The 21,649-nt window shown below is 36.1% G+C and overlaps 1 protein-coding gene across 2 annotated transcripts in view; it reads right to left on the bottom strand.

Moving 5' to 3' along the window:
* The window catches only part of LOC143388433 (uncharacterized), a 64,524-nt gene extending 47,828 nt beyond the window's left edge, over window positions 1–16,696 (bottom strand). For both annotated transcript variants that reach the window (XR_013089999.1, XM_077108199.1), the window contains exons 1-2: window positions 16,576–16,696; window positions 2,914–3,012 (exon numbers count right to left, since the gene is read on the bottom strand). Coding sequence is in view for 1 of the 2 variants with exons in the window: in XM_077108199.1 (XP_076964314.1) it covers window positions 2,914–3,012; window positions 16,576–16,635 (159 nt within the window). In the remaining variant the exon portion in view is untranslated. The remainder of the gene's footprint in view (window positions 1–2,913; window positions 3,013–16,575) is intronic.
* Window positions 16,697–21,649: the final 4,953 nt, after the last annotated feature.

Raw genomic sequence — 21,649 nt, 5'->3', positions numbered from 1 at the left:
ATCAGCAGATCAACAGCTTTGGTAAAGTTTGTTATTTTAAAAATATAGCTAAGACCAAATTAAAAAGAGAAACTGTAATACTCCATAATTAAGTCTAGATAGCATCAATGTGATAGGAGTTAAAGGGAGTGAAGTGTAAGAGATGTGAAAGTGTATTACATTTATTTTTATTTATGAGGAGAAATGGATAAGTAGATTAATTTTTAAAGGGGCTAAAAACTAGAAGTCAAAGGGGGAAGGGATGACAACCCCCAAACAACAAATTCAGGTGGTAGAAAATCCAAATATCTCAATAATAACAATAAATATAAATTGAGTAAGCTTACAGTGAAAAGACAAAGTGAGATTGTATTTTTTAAAATCCAGACATACTATTTTAAAGGGATACATATTATTAAGAAATTATGCATAAATAAATGAATACATAAATCCATCATTAGTATAAGAAATTTTAAGCAATCACTCTTCATTATTGCTAACAGACAAAAAGCAACAGATACAGAAAAACTGCTCAGTAGGATTAATAAGCAACCTAATGCAAATGAGTTCTGTGTGCAACAATTAGAGGATTTATATTTTTATCAAGCACTTTTGGAATATTTTAATTTTTTTCACTCTTTTTTTTTTTTTTGCAATGTTGAGGTTTGAACCAGGGCCTCATACATGCTAGCAAGACTATACCACTGATGTTACATCTCTAGTCCAATATCTTCAAAAATTATTCATGCACTAGGCCATTAAGAAAGCCCCAATAGGGCCTGGGGATACAGCTTAATTGGTAGAGCACTTGCCTTGCATGAATAAGGCCCTGAGTTTGATCCCCAGCACCACACACACACACACAAAATAGGCTAGGGGAGGTGGCTCAGTGGTTGAGTGCCCCTGAGTTCAATCCCCAGTACAAAAAGATAAAGAAAGCCCCCCAAAATTTCAAATACAAATTATCATATGCAACATTATGTCTGACATTAATGCAAATAGGTTAGAAGCTGGTTACAGAAACAAAAAAATTAACCCTCTGCATACTTCAAAATCTATAAAACACTTTTTAAAAACATTTTAGAACCAAAATAATTCATAATTTAAAAAAATACAAATAACAAAAACTTCCTAGAACTGGTGCCTTAGAAAAATCTGTGAAATGCAAAAAAAAAAATGCTTTTAGGAAATTTAACAAAGTCTTAAAAATTAATGAGGTAAATACTCATTTTAAGGTATTGAGAAAAGAATGGAACAATACATCAAAAGAAAATAGAAGGAAAGATGACTAAAAGTGAAATAGAATACAAAGATTCTATAGAGACCAACAAAGACAAAAGTTGTTTTTCAAAACAACTAACAATATAAATAAACCACTGACAAGATTTATCAAGAGAATGAAGAAGATACAACTAATTCTCTGAATAAAAGGGGAATTTAACCAAGACAAAGAACAGATTAAAACATAAGACTTATAATCCCAGTGACTCAGGTGGCTGAGGCAGGGGGAATGCAAGTTTGAAGCCAGTGTGTAATTTAGTGTGACTCTGTCTCAAAATAAAAATAAACTGAATTGGGAACATAGTTCAGTAGTAAAGCACCCCTGGGTTCAATCACCAAATTGTCAGTGCCAAGAAAAGAGTGGGACAATAGAGAAGAGGAAAGACAGAAGAAAGAAACAAGCATTCTTAAGAGAACCCTATCAAATACTCAATGCCTATGATTTTGTAAATGTTGAAAAGAACAAAACTTTAGAAAAATATAATTAGAAGAGTTAACTCAAAGAGTCTTAAACTATTGCCATAATTAATATAATTGAAACAATGTATAAAATCTTCCCATAGAAACAAGTAACCTGATATTTAAAAATCAACAAAAGGGGCTGAGCTACAGCACAGCACAGTGGTAGAACACTTGCCTAGCATGTGTGAGGCACTGGGTTTGATTCTCAGCACCACATAGAAATAAAATAAAGGTCTATCAATAACTAAGAAAGGAGAAAACTTAAAAAAAAAATTTTTGAAGTTAATAAAAGTCCAGAACAGAAACTTTTCAAAAGACAGAAATAACCAAAAGGTATAAGAAAAAGGGGTCAACATTCCTAAGAATCATGGAAATACAAGTTAAAATCACACTATCATTTTATGCTTTCTATTCTATTATCAAAAGGATGAAAGATACCTATTGATGAGGATATGAAGATAAGGTAACCATTATACATTGTTGGTGGGGGTATAAATCAGTATAGCCAGTATACAAACAGTATGGTGGCTCCTCAAAAAAAAAATTAAAAATAGAACTGCTAGATGATCTAGTAATCCCACTACTGTGAAGAAAAGGAAATCAGCATGTCAAAGAGATTTGTACACTCCCATGTTCACCGTAGCCTTATTCACAATAGCCTAGGTAAGAAATCAACCTATATTTTCATCAAGGGATGAATGGATAAAGAAAATGTGATATGTGTAGCAGCACACATATTCTCTCACTCTCACACACAAACACACACATACACAAAGGAATATCATTCAGCCTTAAGAAAGAAGGAAGTAATTTGTGACAACATGGATAAGCCTGAAAGACATGCTAAGTTAAATAAGCCAGGAACAGTATGTCAGAGACAACTGATCTCACTTATATGTGGAATCTAAAAAACTCAAACTCGTAGAAAAAGAGAGTAGATTTGTGCTGGGGTAAGGCAGGGATATAAAACGTCAGTTACATCAGAGGAATACGTTCAAGAACTCTGTTGTACAACATGATGACTACATATAGCAATTTATTATAAACTTTGAAACGTCTTTGTGTTCTCACTATACAAAGAGTACGTTTTGTGTTCTCACTACAAAATTCAATAGGTTAGAGGGTATAGTCCATTCTTGATGCTATCACATAGATTGAGTAATTTATAAACAACAAAACTTTATTTCTCACAGTTCTGGAGGTTGAGAAGTCCAAGATCAAGCTGCCAACAAACCAAGTGGCTGATGAGGTTTTCTGTCTGTTCCCAAGATGATGCCTTGTTGCTGTGTCCTTACATGGTAGAAAAAGCAAAAGGTGAAATCACCGTTCTCACATGCCAGGAGATAGAAGGGCCAGGCAGCTCCCTGGAACCTCTTTTATAAGGACATTAATCTCATTCATAAGGATGGATTCTTCGTGACTTAATCACTTCCCCTAAAGTTCCACTTGTTATAATTTGGTCTGAAATGTCCCCATAAGTCTCATGTGTTAAAAGACATGGTCTGCAGTGGGAGGCAATAGAAATGGGGCCTAAAGGGAGTTTTTATGCCTATTGGAGGCATGCCCTTAAAGGAGGCTATGGGCCTTGGTCTCTTCCTCTCTCTCTTTTTTGCTTCCCAACCATCAGGTGTTTGCTCTACCACACCCTCCACTGTCATGATGTGCTGCCTCACCACAGACCCAAAAGCAATGAAGAAACCCATAATGGACTGAAACCTCCCAAACTGTGAACTAAAATGAATCTTTTCTGTTTATAAGCTGATCATCTCAGCTGTTTTTTTATAGCAACAGAAAGCTGGCTAACGCACCACTTCTTAATACCACTACCTTAGGTTTAAATTTCAACATATGCATTGTGTAACAAATAGCACAAATAGTACTATGTAAGGCAAAAAATATATTAGCTTGATTTAGCCATTCTACAATGTATGCATATATTGTACATATGTTGTACAGTATAATAGAAATGTATAATTTTTGCCAATTAAAAAAATCTTCCCACAGAGAAAACATTGTTGGCTTTGTAGAAAAGTTCTAAGAAAAATTTTAAAGAACAGATAAAGTGTGATAATTATTGTAATAAAGAGAGAATGCTGCCCAATGTTCAAAACAAACCCAGGAGTAATATATTATGAGAATGAAAAGTTATAGGCCAATTTCATTAGTGAATATAAATATGATAATCTTTAAAAATAGCAAATGGGATTCAATGTTGTATAATAAGACAAAACATAGCAATCCAGTTAGATTTATCCCAGATATGCAAGGATGATTTAATATTGGAAAACTCAAAAAAATAATTCACAATTATAAATTAAAAGAGAAAAATTAATGTAATAATCTCAAACTTTACAGCAAAAGCATTTATAATTAAAAACAAACATTTAGAAAATAGAGATGGAAGGGAGCTTTTTTATTCTGATAAAAACATCAAAAAACAAACATCTTAAATGGGGAAACATTAGAAGTGGTGTCTTTAAAATCAGAACTGGCACATTATCACCACTTGTATTTAACATTGGTTTGGAGGACCCAAGACATTGTTAGAAGACAGGAAATAGGCACTGGAGGCATGAAGACTGGCTTTAACTAGTAGCATGAGGCAGAACTGCCTTTATGGAACTCCTAAGCCCAACCTTAAGGAAACAGACTATTTCTATTTCTTGCTTCTAAGAGTCCAAACACTATATGAAATGGTCACCTTCCCCGATTGAGAGAACCCAGGGAGAGATCTTGTGAAGAAGTCACAGAGAGAGAGAGAGAGGTCCTGATATTGTAGATATTGAAGACTTTCCTCAAGAGCCAAGACTCTACAAGTATGACCCAGTGGGTTGTTTCAGCCAGCTCCCAGCTGTTGGAGTCATCCTGACTGAACTTCAGATGTGTGAGTAAAGATGCCATCTTCAGCATTTCAGCTCCAGCAGATATCATAAAGATCTGATATCCCTGCTGGGCCCTGTCCAAAAACTAACTCATAGATTATGAGCAAGGTAAAATGGTGATTGTTTTAAGCCACTAAGTTTTGAGGTAGTCAGATAGTCATGTAGAGATAGGTGTTTGAGACACCATGTGTCTAACTTCATACATTGTTCTCTTAAGCTCTGTGATGTACAGTAAGGGTATGGTGTTTATATATATATATATATATATATATGCTTGAGGCCTTTTATCTGTGCCCTTGCTATAGAAGAGTTTTCATGTAGTTGGCAATCTGTATGTATGATATGAATTGTGTCAGATAGATGCCAAGATGACATCCAATGATTCCTGTCTCCTAGTGTTCACACCCTGGGCAATTCCTTCCCCTTGCATGTGGGCAGAATTGTGACTGCTTCCAATACACACATAAAAACATGATGGATTAGGTTATATCATGTTGTAAAGGTGATGGGGTATCACTTGGGTGGTTATGTTACATTGTGTAGGACAACATTTAAGCAGACTGGGATTAGAGACTCTCTTGCTAAATGAACATACTGCCCTATTAAGAAAGCTCACATAGCAAAGAACTCCAGGCAGCCTCTAAATCCTGAGGGAGTCCTCCAGCCAATTGCCTGCAAAAAGGCAAGTTCATTATAAGCAATCCTAAGGAAATTATGTATGAAATATATGAAATGGTCACCTTATCAGATGGAGAGAACCCAGGGAACAACAAAAGTGATTGCATTAAAACTTCACATCTCACTAACAACCTGAAAAGCTTGGAGGTGGATTCTTTCCCCAGTTGAGCCTCCAGATGAGAATGCTGCCCTATAGAACCCTGAGCAGAGGATTCAGACAGACTGTGCCAGGACTCCTGACCTGTGGAAACTGCAAGATAATAAATCTATGTTGTTTTAATTAATGAAATTTGTAGTAATTTGATGTAGCGGTAGAATAAAAGTACAGGAAAATTGCTATTTGGGTTAATGTATCAACTATGTGTCCAGCAGGGAAGAATACAGCTAAGCAAACAAAAGCGGTTGCATTCAAACTTCACATCTCACTCACACAGAATTTAGCTGGTGGCCAACAATGTATTTCTTGATTGACTCAGGGTTGAAGAAAACCATGAAAATAAATGCAGACTTGTGGCAATAGGTTGAAATTTTGAATTGAAGTTTTGGTGAGTTTCTGGTATGATGTTAAAAATTCTGAAGGTTGATAGATGAAAAAAAAAATTATATGCTTCATGTGTATAGTTGAGTAAAGCACTTTCATGGATCTTTTCATTTTGGGTGGCTTACTTCTTTCAGATTCTGGCTCCCATAACCACAAAAGCTTTTTATATTCCATGCAGAACTCTGAAACTTCTCTGGTTTTCATTTGGAAAAAAAAAATCTATGAACATCAGCATTTGTGAGTTTTTACTTAGGGTGTGGGGAGAGGGGAAATACCCTATCACTGAAGGTTTAGAGAGAATTAAAGTGGGAGACCATAATATGTGGAAAGCAGAGACTGAGATTGGAGTTCTCTGATGACCTCATGGCTGTGGTGTGCCTAGTGCCTGGGAAAGTTTCTGTGCAAGGGCAAAGCCCTGTCTGAGGAGACTGTGCAAGAGTCTTTACAGATTCGACCTTGATCTCAGGCACATAGCTTCCAGGGATAGAGGAATTCTCATGCTAGACAACCTCAATATTTCACCATCTCTATGACTCCTGAGCCTGCCCCCTTAACAGTAACTTTAAACAATGGACCTCCTTGAGCCCTACACAAAGCTCCTAACATTGCACATTGCAACTATGGAAAAGCTGCACAGATGTTTTTAGTTCTGTTAACTTTCCTGAGTACAAAAGTAATACCTGTCATGCTGTTCTGCCATAATATACTATGCCACCACATGCCCAAAGCATGTGGGCCAAACCACCATGGGGATTGGAACCTCTGAAAGTATGAGCCAAAATAAACCTTGCCTTCTTTTAAGTTGATTAACTCAGGTATTTTGTCACAGTGACAGAAAGGTAACACTGTGATTGAGAATTCTCTTTCTCATGTTTGACACTTCTTTTCCTTGTTTGGATCCACTCAAATTCTTAGTCTCTCTTCGAATTGACTAACTATGAAATTCCATCCAAATAAATATTTTGGATGTGGCAGATTCTTCCACTTGACTATTCAATATTTGTTCACTTTCTTTTCCTTACAACAGATGCCTTTGTCCAATTGGGTTGCTATATCTCAGGCTTCGTGACCTGAAACCAAAAGAACTGTCTCACAGTCTTGAAGGCCAGGAAGTCTAAGATCAAGGCAACAATCGATTCTATTTCTGGTGGGGACCTACTTCTTAGATGGTGTTATGGTTTGGATTGAGAAATATCCTCTAAAAAGTTCATGTCTTAAAAGCATTATCTCCAGTGCAGAAAAATTCAGAGGTATGACCTTTAGCAATGATGAGAACTATAAATAATCAGTGGATTAATTCATTTGATGGATTAATAATTTGAATGGATTATTGGGTGGTGATTGTAGGCAAATGACTGGAGAAAATATGTCATGGTGAGGCATGCTTTGGGGACTATATATTGTCCCTGGCTTTTTGCTGTCTCTCTACAGTCAGGCTGCCATGAGCTGAACAGCTTTCCTACATCACACTGTTCCACCATATGATGTTCTGCCTCACCTCTGGCTCAGAGCAATAGAGTCAGCCAACCAGGAGTTGAACCTCTGAAACTGTGAGCCCCTGATAAATGTATCCTTCTCTAAATTATTGTTATCAGGTATTTTGGTCACAGCCATGAAAAGCTAATACAGATGGGTATCTTTTTGCTATAGTCTCATATGGCAGAAAGTGGGAGGGAGATCTTTTGGTAGCCTCTTTTATAAGGGTACTAATTTCATTCCCGAGGGCTAATCACCTAATCACCTCCCAGAGATTCCATCTCCTAACATCATCACCTTGGGGGGTATTTGGATTTCAACATATGAATCTTGGAGGGACACCAACATTCCTTAGCAACAGATAAAAATATTATTTTTCCTAAGGTTTTCTTTTTCTTGGAGGCAGGGCATGCCGGGGATTGAACTCAGGGGCACTCCACCACTGAGCCACATGCCCAGCCCTATTTTGTATTTTACTTAGAGACAGGGTCTCACAGGGATTACAGGCATGTGCCACCGCTCCTAGCCCCAAGATTTTCTTATAGCCAGTGAAATATAGATAGGTTAGTGAGGGCTTTTGTGAAAACTATGACTTCCTGATATACGGGACAGACTCAGCTAGCAATTTCCTTTTGCTCTTTCTCCTTCTTCCTGTGTGGGCAGATACAGTGATTTGTTGGGCAGCAGCTGCCTTGTAACCATGGAGGTGAATGGCAGAGCAGGTGGAAGGCAGGGCAACCTTGAGGGTGCTTTGAGCTGCTGCTTCTCTTGCCCTAGTTATCAACCTCTGGACTTATTGTTATGAGAGAGAACAGAATCTCATATTTAACTATACCATTTTTTTATTGGATTTCTGTTATGCAGCTGAATGTCATCCTGGCTGACAATGCTCTTCCTGAAAGGAGTTCCAGTGAGGAGTTTATTTTCTTTGTTTCTTGTGGTTTTCTCTTTTCTGCAAGGCTTATTTTGAACAACTCAAATAAAACGGGGCCATTGGGCCCCTCCCTTCAGGCCTCCGTCAGCATGGTGACTCAAGAAATACAAATCTGACTTCAAAAAGCAGTGTTGGTATCATAGGAGATCCCTGGGCATGGGAGAATTGCAGCTCACTGCAAAACATCCTCCAAACCTTTTTACACAGCTTTCTTTCTCCAGTCACGCATTAAGCTATCTTTACTTCCTCGTCTCTTTTTGCTAATTGCTACTCCAATCTCTGTGCACCTCTCTTTCGTCCTGTTCCTTTTAGTCCAGTCTTTTCTTTAAAAGAAGCTTGATACTGCTACCAATTTTGGAAATCAATCTTTCCTCTTCTCTTTTTCTTCCTCTTTTTTTGTGTGTATGGTGGGGGGGTGCTGGAGATTTTGGATAAAGGGAATTTGACCCCTGAGCCACATCTCCAGCCCTATTTTGTATTTTATTTAGAGACGGGGTTTCTCACCGAGTTGCTTAGTGCCTAGCTTTTTCTGAGGCTGGATTTGAACTCAAAATCCTTCTGCTTCAGCCTCCTGAGCTGCTGGGATTACAGGCATGTTCCACTGCACTGGGCTCTCTTCTCTTTTTCTTAAATTTGTAGTGTTACTTATGGACCCCAGCGACACATCTAAGAATCTATTTGATGTCACAGAATGTCCTCAGAAGGCAATTGAGGGAGAGAGCTGTGAATAGGATGCTTGAATACGTTCCCACATATATTAGTCAAGTTGTCCAGAGAAACTGAAGAATAGGGTGAACGTATATGAAGAATTTATTATAAGGAATGATTCATGTTAATAGGGACACTGAGAAGTCCCAAGTGGGACATAGGCTGGGGAACCGAGAGAGCTGATGGTGTAGTTCCAGTCTGAATGCTCAACACCTAGGAAGAATCTGTGTTTCAGTTTGAATTTATAGGCAGAAAAAAATGATGTTCCAGCCTACAGGATGTTAGGCAGGAGGAATTCTCTCTTCTTCACTTGAGGGTCATTTTTTTTTCTATTTGATCCTTCAATAGACTGGATGAGGTCCATCCACTTTAGGGAGGGCAATCTGCTTTATTCAATCTACCGAATCAAATGTTACTATTATCCAGAAATACCCTCACAAACACCCAGAATCACATTTAGCCAAATGTCTGGACACCCCTTAACCCAATCAAGTTAAGATATGAAATTAGACATCACCCCTCATCCCACTTGGTCTTTTCCCCATAATATGGGCCTAATCTCTAGGCTCATCTCTTCTCATTTCCCTTCTTTGTCTCTTTCACATGAGGCTATTGGTTCTCATATCCTGGAGTAGACTCTTTGCTACCACTTTCCCTTTAAAACCATCTGTGTGAAGACCACAAAACTTAGATAGAATATTTCTCCTTCTTTAAGTATTCCTTGATTTCCCTCACTCGACAAAATTGTTCTCCCTTTTATCCATCCTCAGCACTTTGTATGACTGTCAATCTTGTAGCTATCACAGATGGCTTATATTCTACTCATGTCTGTGTCTCAAATGTCCATGTTCTGTAAGTGACCCCTCCCCAAGAGGTGGAAGTGTAGCTGATGTGATGGGAAAGGAGAAGCAATGTCATATTTGCATAGAAATGATAGCAAAAATAATTATTTGGCATGCAAGCAGTGATTTTTATATGGAAAGACCCTTTAGTTTAAAATCAATGCATTTTAAATATAAATGTTAACAATAATAAAAATAGCTAATAGGCAGACACTTTTGCTGCATGCTCTGCAGTATTCTAAGTGCTTTTCATATATCACCTATTTAATCATCAACATTATGAAGTAGGTCCTAATAACCTGTTTTGCAAATAAGGACACTGTGGCAGAGAGGGGAAAGGTAGCACGACAAAGTCATAAAGCTGGTAGGTTTGGTCTGAAGTTTGAATCTAGCATAGATGCATAGAACCCATGTTGGCTCTAGGGAGAGGCAGAGGTTGGTGAAGTTCCCAGGAGGAAAGCTGCACATCTGTGTAATCTATTATCCATCTTCCTGGATTCCTCCTAACCCTACGTATCCTTGCCACCAAAGAAAGATTATTCTCTGCTTCTTTTTTCCCTCCTTTAAAAAATACTACTAACTAATATAATGAAAACTTTTCTGGAAGAGCAACACCAAGAGCCACAAGCATTTCCAACCTGGTTTTTGTTATGAGAGTTTCTTTCCACATGTGATTCTCACCAAGTCATTAAGTTGTGGTACCCTTTCTGTCATTCTGCTTTTTTGTTGGTACTGCCAACCTCTGGATTAAGCAATAAAGAGCCAATTGTACATTTCAGAGTTATTATACATTTAATCAGGACTTTAAAAAACTGTATAGAGCAATGAAGTTTGTAAATATGTCTATAATTAATGTTATTTTCATTTCACTGAAGTAAAAACAGATTTTGTATATTATCATGAGAGGAATATCTTAATTTTTCTTTTCTAAAAATGAGCAACTTTTCCATTCAGAGTCTCCCTCTCTAATACCAAAAGAAAAATCATTGTAATTTCCTGTTAGAAAAAAATAAAATAGGTGGATTCTAATATATTTAAAACTAAATAACTAAATAATAGGACATTATCCACACTGACATATGTAAATAAATTTAGGCCCTTTAAGTTTTATACATTGCAGTCTAAAAGCTATTAAAATGAAATTTAATTCACTTTTTCAAGGGTGTTCTTGTAGGAATTATAAAATGTGCTATTGTAGGGATGGACAGGACATTTATCTTGAAGGAAAATGGTTTTCAGTACTTAAATAGTTATTGTATATAAATCATGATAGTTTCAGAGCAAAACCACATTTCTTTCTTCCTTCCTTTCTTTTCTGTCTCTGTGTATGTGTGTGTGTGTGTGCGCATGTGCACATGTGCACGGGTGTGTATGCTAGGGATCAAATCTGGAGCTTTGCACATGCTAGACAAACATTTGACTCCTGAGTTACATCCCCAGTCTCTACATTTTTTGATAAGCAAATGAGATTAAAAAATAACTTTACCTCTCACAAGCTCTTTGTAAAATTTAAAAATGTTGACACATAATAATTGTATATATTTATGGGGTACACTGTGGCATCTCAAAACATGTATAATTGCAATTAGCATATTCAAGCAATTAGCATATTCATCAAGCAATTAGCATATACATCAACTCATTTGATGCAAATATTAAGTTCCGATGGAGCTCTAGGGGAGTTCCTGGAGAGTTAGCGTGGGCAGCATGCTGGTGTGGGTTCTAAAAATAAAGTTCCTTCCTGCTTGAATCTTCAAGTGGCTCCCGATTTGAACCCAGCCAGACTGTGGCAAAAATCTACTTCTCTTAACTATTTTCCACAAAGCTATTTTTGATGAAAAAGCACAAAAGTTGGGCATTTTAATGTAAAAATGTGGAGGTTTTCAAGATGATTCCTTGGTTCCAGATCTTGGTTCACGTGTCTCTGTGGCCAAGAAGCTGAGTGTGTTGTGAGAGTTTTGCTTTGTGGGACCATCATAGGCTTTATTAGCAAGACATCTATTATGAAACAGCTTAGGGAAGGCTTCCAGAGAAAATATGAGAAATCTGCTATGTATTTGGAAATGCCCTTTCCCAGATATGGAAAGGACATTACTTGCAAAACTGAAATGTTTTGGAAGAGAAGTCATTGGCCCATAGCCACCTTTTTTCTTTTTTCTTTTTGCTGGGGATGGAATCCAAGGCCTGATGCATGCTAGGCAAACACTCTACCACTCTTTTAATAACTCTTAATCCCCATAGCCATTTAATTAAGATATTTTAAGAATCTGTTCTCTGATTGGCATAGAGAATAACTTCTACTTGAACAGTCCGATATTTCAAACTCCACTCCTAACCCCTCTGCCTCTTAAAAATCTATTGTGTCACTTGATTTATCAATTTTTATTATTTTAAAAATGAAAAATTAGAGGCCTAGGATTGGAATAAAAGTTTTCTGGATCCAAATTTAGATTGACCTTGGGCAAGTCATTCATTTACCTCTTCAGGTCTATTTTTTTTCTCTTGCTGTGTTTAAGTAAGTTGGACTGAGTCCCAGATTTTCTGGTTTGGTAGAAGAGAAAATGTGTCCTTTGCTTTGGAAGCAGAAGGTAATGTGGTAATTTCATGTGTTTTATTTTTAGACATTAAAGACTTGCTTTCTTAACTAGAACAGTAGGATGGTGATATATATTTGTCAAGAATTTGATGACTGAATAAGAAACAATGATAACGATACAATTATCACTTCTATATGCTTTTTTTTTCTCTCTCAATGATCATAGGTACAAAGCAGCCTCTAATAATATGTCACTTAGATATAGTATTTTTCATTGAAGGATGTCAAAGTGTTTTGTAAACATTAAGGCTTGCATCTTTCCTGTGAAGTGAATATTATTATGTTACTGGTAAACAGAACAGCAAACTGAAACACAAAACAGTTTGGAAGCTGCTTAGATCACCTTAGAACAGTGCCATTAAGAATCAGAGGCACTGTTTGTAAGTTACTTGCTGTAACTGCAGCACTATATAGTTAATTAATAGAGGTAAACTAATGAATAAATTTTTTAAGTGAGGAAACTTTTGAAAGAAGGCCAGTTGGTCTTGGTGACACTGGCTAAAGTTCTTAGAAGTGCCAGTATATTGGAATGCTTATTTTCTACACAGAAATGGATGCAAACTTATATAACTAAATTCTAGGAAGGAAAGTTACCAGGAGACAGCCTGGTTTGTCTTACCTTCAGAAGTCACAGGCTTTATTCCTACCTTGTATTATGGGTAGATTCTATGGTATTCAGTGGAGTTCATAAACGCAGGTTGCTCTATTTTAGTTAAGTGTTCCTTGAAGTTCCATGTGTTAATGATTTGGTCACAGGGTGGTGCTATTGGGAGGTAGTGGGACCTTAAGAGGTGGAGACTAGTGGGGGGTCTGTAGGTCCCTGGAGGTATGCTCTTATCCAGGATTATGGGGACCCTTCTCTTTCCCTCCCTCCCTCCCTTCTCTCTCTCTCTCTCTCTCTCTCTCTCTCTCTCTCTCTCTCTCTTTCTTTCTTTCTGTCTGCCTGATGATATAAGTAATTTTGTTCTCTGTCACACAGTTCCTCCATGATGTGCTGCTGCCTTACTACTCAAGGCAATGGGGCCAACCAGTTATGGACTAGAATCTCCAAAACTGTGAGCCAAAATAATTCACTCATAAGTGAATTATTTCAGGTATTTGATTAAAGCAACAGAAAGCTAACTAACTTGGAGGGAACCAGAATATTTGCCAACTTTCTTTTGTGAATAGCCTTGGCCAGTAATTTTCAGGTGTTTGGATCATATCCTGTTATAAAAGTATCTTTTCTGTCACAACTCAACATACAATACAAACATGAATGCATATAACTTGAGACAAAATTATTGTTTTAGTCAGTTATTTCATAGCTGTGACCAAAAGATATGATAAGAAAATTTTTAAAGGAGAGTAAGTAAATTCTTTAATGGGAAATCTTAACTCAGACACTGACATAACCAAAATCAGTGTTGCAGATAAAAAATAGATTCTGTTTCACTGATTTCTGGGTTATGGATTCAAATCAAATATATATTAGAAAAAAAAGTTAAGCCTACTGGTTAAAATCTACTTAAAACGGGTATTAAAAATGTACCAGGGTCTGGGTGTTTTAGTGCAAGCCTGTAATCCCAGTTGCTGAAAAGTCTGAGGAAGAATTATCAAAATTTCAAAGCCAGCATTAGCAGAAGCGAGGTGCTAAGAAACACAGTGAGATCCTGTTTCTAAATAAAGTAAAAAGAAATCCTGGTGATTTGTCTTAGTAATCAAGTGTTCGTGAGTTCAATCTCCAATATCCCCGATAAAAAATTCTAGGTGCTAGGGCTCAGTGGAGCTCACTTATGTCTGGCACATATGAGGCACTTGAATATAAGGTCTATCAACAACTTTATATATATTGTACCAAGATATTGACATGGACTTTGATCTAATTTGCGAGTACTTTAGCCCCTAAGAATGAAGTTGGTTGGGGCTGAGGATGTCACTCAAGCGCTGGCAGGCTCGCCTGGCATGCAGGCTCGCCTGGCATGCGTGCAGCCCAGGTTCGATCCTCAGCACCACATAAAAACAAAGATGTTGTGTCTGCCCAAAACTGAAAAATAAATATTAAAAGAAAATTCTCTCTCTCTCCCCATCTCTCTCTCTCTCTCTCTCTCACACATACTGTCTTTAAAAAAAAAAAAAGATTGAAGTTGTCCAGGCATGGTGGTGCATGCCTGTAATATCAGCTGTTTATAAGACTGAGACATAAGGATCATGAATTCAAAACCAGTCTCATCAATGGTGAGGCACTAAGCAACTTAGTGAAATCCTGTCTCTAAGTAAAATACAAAATAGGGGTAGGGGTGTGGCTCAGTAGTAGAGTGCCCCTGACTTCAATCCCTGGTCTTTCACCCCCAAAAATGGGGCTGAGTAAATAGCTCAGCTTGTAGAGTGCTTGCCTTCTGAGCATGAGGCCCTGGGGTCAATCCCCAGTACAGAGAGAGAGAGAGAGAGAGAGAGAGAGAGAGAGAGATTGAAATTGCATGTAATTAAAATTCAAGTTAGTCCCACTTTTTTTCCTGCAACACCAGAATAAAACAGTTTTCTGAAATATTTGGAATGTTTCTGTGGGTTATTTATTTATTTTTTTATTTACTTATTTTTATATGGTGCTGAGGATCGAACCCAGGATCTTGCATGTGCTAGGTGAGTGCTCTATCACTGAGCCACAACCCCAGATTGTCTGATCATAAATAAATAAACAAACAAACAAATAAATAAATAAATAAACCCTCAATTGATGACCCATTAGAGTTTTTAAAAATCCTTAATTGGGACACATAAAACCTCATTTAGGAGAGATTCATTCTTCTTAATGTCACCTAATTTTATTCTGCTTTCTTTTCATGTGAAAATCTCAGAATGATAAATTAAAGTCTCTTAAAAATGCCCTCCAGTTCTTGAAGAAAAACATTATAAATGATGAATACATTTGAAATAAAACATGGGAAAATGATTAATAATTTTGAAAGTGGAGTTTTGAGATGAACCAAAATTTCTCAGTATGCAAACTGAATCTGGGTGCTTGTCACATAAATTTTGAAAAAAAAAATCTATTTAAGCAAGAAGAAATAGAACACCCACCATGTGGTATGAGGAATGATACCAGAAAAAAAAAAAAAACCTCATTTTTGTGTGCCAACTTAGAAGTTTACTGATGGTTTTGGGCAGAACACAAAGCATAATGCATTTAGAATAGGCTTTGGAAAAGGCATCCTGACTACCATAAGGGTTCACTTTCATTCTTTCTATGACCCATCCTTTTCTCTTCAAATTCAATCAGGAATCACCCCTGGGGCAAAGGACTTTGTTGAAGGTGTTGCCACAAGTGGGCTTCAAGGTCTTTTACATTTGAAATAAGCCTTAATGTTGCTCATTAACATCTTTCAGTTAGCCACCAGGTGTGTTTGAGTGAGGCCCATTATCCCCATTACATGGTCATTATACTATCTATTCTATTTTATATGTATTCTCTGTGAACAGAGAACCCTAGTTTTGCATATGTGAACAGAGAGCTAGAAAACTAGGGGTTTATTCTAAGACCTTTGGAGAGCTAAACTGAAGTTCTGGATTTCAGATTTTTGTTTTGGATTTGAGATACTGCTTCTGCTACATTTAAAAATCTCAGGACTCATGAAGAGAATGAGTTAAAAGCCAGCATCATCAAACTTGTGAGGCCCTAAGAAATTCAAAGGGACCCTGTCTCTAAATAAAAATATTAAAAAAGGTGTGGGAATGTGAATCTGTGGATGAACACCTCTGGGTTGAATTTCTGGTACCAAAAAGAAAACAACATACAAACAAAAATAATAATAATAATAATAATAAACAAACAAACAAACAAACAAACAAGAAACCCTCATGAGTATCAAGCCTGAAAATTAACAGCCTCTCTCATACATGAATACAATAAATGGATTTGTAGTTCTCGCCTGTTAATTATCTCAGTCTTCACTATGAAATCTGGAGCTAAGCTGGACTCATGGCACATGGAAGCCCAAAAAGGGCTTTAGAAAGAAGCTGAAAACACCAAACAATTATGGAAAAAAATGCCCAGGTTTTCAACTGCTGATCTAAGCTACAGAGAGACCCTCTGGCCACAAGACTCTGGAGAGGACCACGAGGAGTCCCTAGCCAGGACTGCCAGTTTCCAAAATTACCACTCCTGTCAGCTTTAAGCCACCTTCCTACACAGTCTCAATATAACAAGGCACACTTACCATTTCCTGGCTCTTAGGGTTCTCAGCGTTCTCCATGTGGTTTGTTTTCAGATTCTGCATAGGACAGAGAGTTGGGCTCCAGATCCAGGACAGAAGCCTACAAAAAGATTGAAAAAATGGCGGGTTCCAGACACCAAGGGAGCAGAAGATTATGGAAGCCCTCCCCCTCATCACTGGCTGCATGAGCATTGGACAGTTCTCACTTAAGAGAGTGATTGGTCAAGGCTTCAGGCACTGCCTCCAACCTGAGCCAAGTGGGCACAGAATCAAAGTCCGAATGACAGGCTGCTCCATTGTCATTGTTAACCGACTACAGATCAGGGCTGAGAATATAGCTTAATCAGTAGAGTGCTTGTTTTGCTGATATAAGGCCATGGATTCAATCCCTGCACTACACGCACACATTCTCCCTCCCCCAAAAAAAGGATTAAGTAAAGGACTTTGGGGACTAGGGTTATGGATCAGTGTTAGAGAACTTCCCTAGCATGCATGAGGTACTGGGTTGAACACCCAGCACCGCATTAAACAGCCACCCAAGAGGGGATGTGGCTCAAGCGGTAGCACACTCACCTGGCATGCGGGTGGCCCAGGTTCAATCCTCAGGACCACATACAAACAAAGATTTGTGTCCGCCAAAAACTAAAAATAAATATTAAAAAAATCCAACAAACAAACTACTAATGATACTGTGTCCATCTACAACAAAAAAAAATATTCAAGAAAAAAAGACTTTGTATTGGACTTGTGCACCCTCACTACAGAATTCATAAACACTTTTTATAAATAATATATACATATATGTCTTCAGACAATGTATTAAATTCTCCTGTGATGTTTTTTCAAGTAACTTATATTACAGGTATGCTTCACAACCTGAAATCCTCCCCACCACAATTATTATTATTATTATTATTATTATTATTATTATTATTATTATTATTATTATTATTTGAGGCCTGTTAATTGCATTAAATGCCTCTGTATGGGGTTATTTTAAGGCAAAGTTTTCTTCCAATAATAGGACCTAGCCCAGAGAGAAATGTATTGACACTTATAACTGTTTATAAGGTTAAAGCAATTTGTGAATAAATATGAATATATATTTTTATGAAAATAATATCAATTAATTTAATATATTTTTAAATTTTTCTATTCTTTGTCTCATAAAAAAAACAGTTTGAACTTTAAACTCATTAGCAATGTCCTTATATACCTCCCCCTAAAAAAGTGACCCATAAGAATAATTCAAATTATTGAGACTCATAAATTTTTGATCCTTTATTTTAACTAGTGAAGTCTAAAGATTTTCTTTTTATTTTCACCTTTAAATGAAGCCCACTTTTTATAGCTTTCTTGTTGTGTAACTGACCTTTAATATTCTACAATTTTTACCCCCATTCTGATCACTTTGGACTATTGATGTTTTCATGGAGGGGATCTCAAAGTGGTCATGCACAAGGTACGAAATGGATATAGTAAGATATAAGACTGGTGATTGCTGAGTATGTAGATTTTGCTATACAAAATAAGTCTTGGTGGATGATATGGGGGTAAGGTGAAAAAGAACAATGAAAAAAAGAAGAAAACTTGAACAGTAGAGGGGTTCACATGCTACAATTCTACAATGATAGTGTGAATATAGAGGGAAGTGTTCTTGGAAGCAGCAATAAAATTTGAGGGTAAGAAAAAGGTAATTTTTTGCACAGTTCCCAAGTGAGAGATCCAGGTGAATGAGTTCTGTGTTCAACTCTTCCAACCTAGAAGCGGAATTTGTAGTTCATATGGTATATCTCAGTAAGTAGTAAAACACCATTTCTATGTATCTTTACACTTTTTCATGGCTACAAGCTGACTTTGACAATTCCAGTCACATTACATCTCTGCACTTGTTAGCTATCCGTTAATTCATTCATTCATTACATTATTTATTTATTTTTTATTAATTCACTTTTACTTTCATTGTCATTGTTTTTACATTACTGGTGATTACATAATTGCATAAATATTCTGAATGTTGACTTTTGGTTAAATATTGTTTTATGTGTTTATTCATACATTTACTTTTCTTTGAAATGTTTTTCGTTTGCCAAGCCTGATTTATATTAGACCTCAATCTTCATTTATGAAGACTAGATAAAATCACATTATTCCAAATAACTCAAGGATTTATCATCTTTGCAGAACCCTAATCCCCCGCCAAATTTGACCCAGTCTGGGTCAACTAAAAGCTGTGTCAAAAGTCCTTTTTTTCTTATATACACTTTAATAAAGAATTCCTCTCTCACTTTTATATTTTGGAGAGTAGACTAACTTCCCAAGCAGTAGTTAATAACCTAGATGAGTTTTCCAACAGTGTCACTGATTACTTTTTTTTTATTTTTGCAAGATCTCTCTCTCTCTCTCTCATATGACAAATTGAAATCAGACATGGTTTTCTACTAAGAAACACTCTCAGCCTTTAATAAAATATTCTACAAAGATAAAAGAGTTTTGCTGATTTTCTTAGAGCCTCACTAAGTTGCTGAGGCTGGCTGAAATTCATCTAATGTTATAGAAGTTTGCAATATATATATATATATATATATGAGAGAGATAGAGAGGGAGAGAGAGGGAGAGAGAGAGAGGGTACTGTTCATTTGACTCTTTCTCTTGGGTACTGTGCCAGAGTTACCTTCTTCTTTCATTTCTACCTTATTTCTGCCTCCACAGAAACTACCCTTTACCCTCATACTACCATTGATCCACCATTAGACTTTTTAAATCTGAACTCTTGAGCTGGTCACTCTTTCCCTTTTTTCTTCACAGCACATTTTTCTCTACCCTTACCTATTCCACCAATACTTTTTCATGAATACTCACTACTACATACTCAGTATCCACCAATCTCACATCCTGACCCATCCCTGTTCTGCCTTTTCCGTGGATCACTTTGAGACACTCACCACCCAGATATCAATAGTTCAGAGTAAGTTCAGGTAAGAGTGTTATATATGCAGGTTTTTAAAAGTCATTTACATAACAATAAGCCTATTAAAATTGGGACGTGTTTTGTCTTAGGTTAAAAAAGAAAATCTACAGACAGCACTGATATACTGAATTGTTTAAAATTTATTAATCTTAATAATTTGGAAAAAGAAATTCTATAAAAATGAGAATAAAGAAAAGAACATAATACATAAAATGGACAAATTTGAAGACACACCAAGTGTACATATCAAAGAGTGTCATATGTCAGTGCTTTCAAAACACAAATTAATTTGAAATAAATGTAGTTAATGTGAGATGTAGTAATCATTTATTAATTATATACAATGGTAGTATACATGTATATGTACAAAATGCATCTCATATAATTATGAGTATACATTGCAAAAAATGACTCTACATAATGTTTTTTTTTTTAATTTTGCTGACAACACTATAAATACCTACATCTAGGTTTATGTATTATCAAATGTTCAGGATACATTTTGTACTTTATAAAGTTTACAACTGACCAACAGACCTTTTTTTTCCATTTTTAAAAGGAGTAGTATTTATTTTCAGTTAGAACATAATGCCAGCATTTATCTTTAATTTTTAAATATTTTTTAATTATATATGACAACAGAATGCATTACAATTCTTATTACACATATAGAGCACAATTTTTTATTTCTCTGGATTTATACAAATTATATTTACATGAATTCACTTCTTTATACATATACTTTATATAATAATATACATCATATTACACCATGATTTTTAACCCCATGATCCCTCCCCCCACCTCACAACCCCCCAAAGTTCATTTTGATACACACTGATGTATGTAAAGTTATAGAAAAGATGATATACCTTTTAATAATATGAACAGATGAAGTTTTGTAACTAATAGATAGCATCATCATCATCATCATCATCATCATCATCATCATCATCATCATAAACTTGCCATTTAGACATTAATAAATTATACATCTAGCACTATTGACATCTTTTCCAAAAAAATTGGCATCTTTTCAAAAAAAAAGAGGGGGTTATTTGTGGGGGGAAATGGTATTCTATGCTTTCTTAATGTCAAGAATAAATTATTTTCAGAAGTAATATATATTTCAATATAAAAATAAAATAGAACCAGGTTCCATTGCACACACCTCTAATCCCAATGGATTGTGAGGCTAAGGCAAGATAATCCTGAGTTTAAAGCCAGCCTCAGAAACATAGCAAGGCCCTAAGCAACTATGTGTGACCCAGTCTCTGTGTGCCCCTGATTTAAATTTCCAGTAAGAAACAACAACAACAAAAAGAATATAATGTATTGATGAGGACACAGAACAAATTATCATGAACTTAAGATGAAGTAGAAATTGCTGTTATTTCATCATGAAAACTGTACATATATATATGAAATACTCCTCACCAAGCAGCTTATACCTGTAGAAATTTTAGTATGTGTGTACAATGACAGTGTACAAGTATGTGATAGCATAAGACTAGAGCTATACTTGTCAATACATTAGAAATCTGCAGCCTAGAAGGAAAGAGGAGGTGATTCAGAAAAATAAAAATAATAAAGTTTGAGAAAAAATAGTTTGTGGAACCCAGAAAGATTTTTGGTTTAATTAGAGTACAAAATACAACATGAGTATTATATTGTTAAATACAACACATGTATAATGGATTTCAAGGAAAATATGTGGAACTTATCACAAACTAAATAAAAATTTACAAAGGCAGATAAAATAGCATGTGTGTAAATAAAACTAATCATTACAAAGACAACTATTTTAATATTTAATAAATTCAATTTAATATATAATATTTTTCTATCAAAATTTTAGCATGTTTTTCTTTAAATAAAAGAAGAGAGCTGGGCCTGTTGGTGCATAACTGTAATCCAAGTACCTTGGGAGGCAGAGTCAGGTGTATTGTGAGCTCAAAGCCAGCATCAGCAAAAGTGAGGCCCTAAGCAACTCAGTGAGACACCGTCTCTAAAGTCATATAAAATAGGTTTGGGGATGTGGCTCAATTCCCCTGAGTTTAATTCCAAGTACCAAATAAAGTAAAAGAAAAGAAGGGACCAAAAAAA

Source organism: Callospermophilus lateralis, unplaced genomic scaffold (genome assembly GCF_048772815.1).
Source record: "Callospermophilus lateralis isolate mCalLat2 unplaced genomic scaffold, mCalLat2.hap1 Scaffold_193, whole genome shotgun sequence".
Classification (NCBI taxonomy): Eukaryota; Metazoa; Chordata; class Mammalia; order Rodentia; family Sciuridae; genus Callospermophilus; species Callospermophilus lateralis.
The sequence above is the reverse complement of the archived record's forward strand: the minus strand, read 5'-3'. Positions and strand labels throughout refer to the sequence as shown.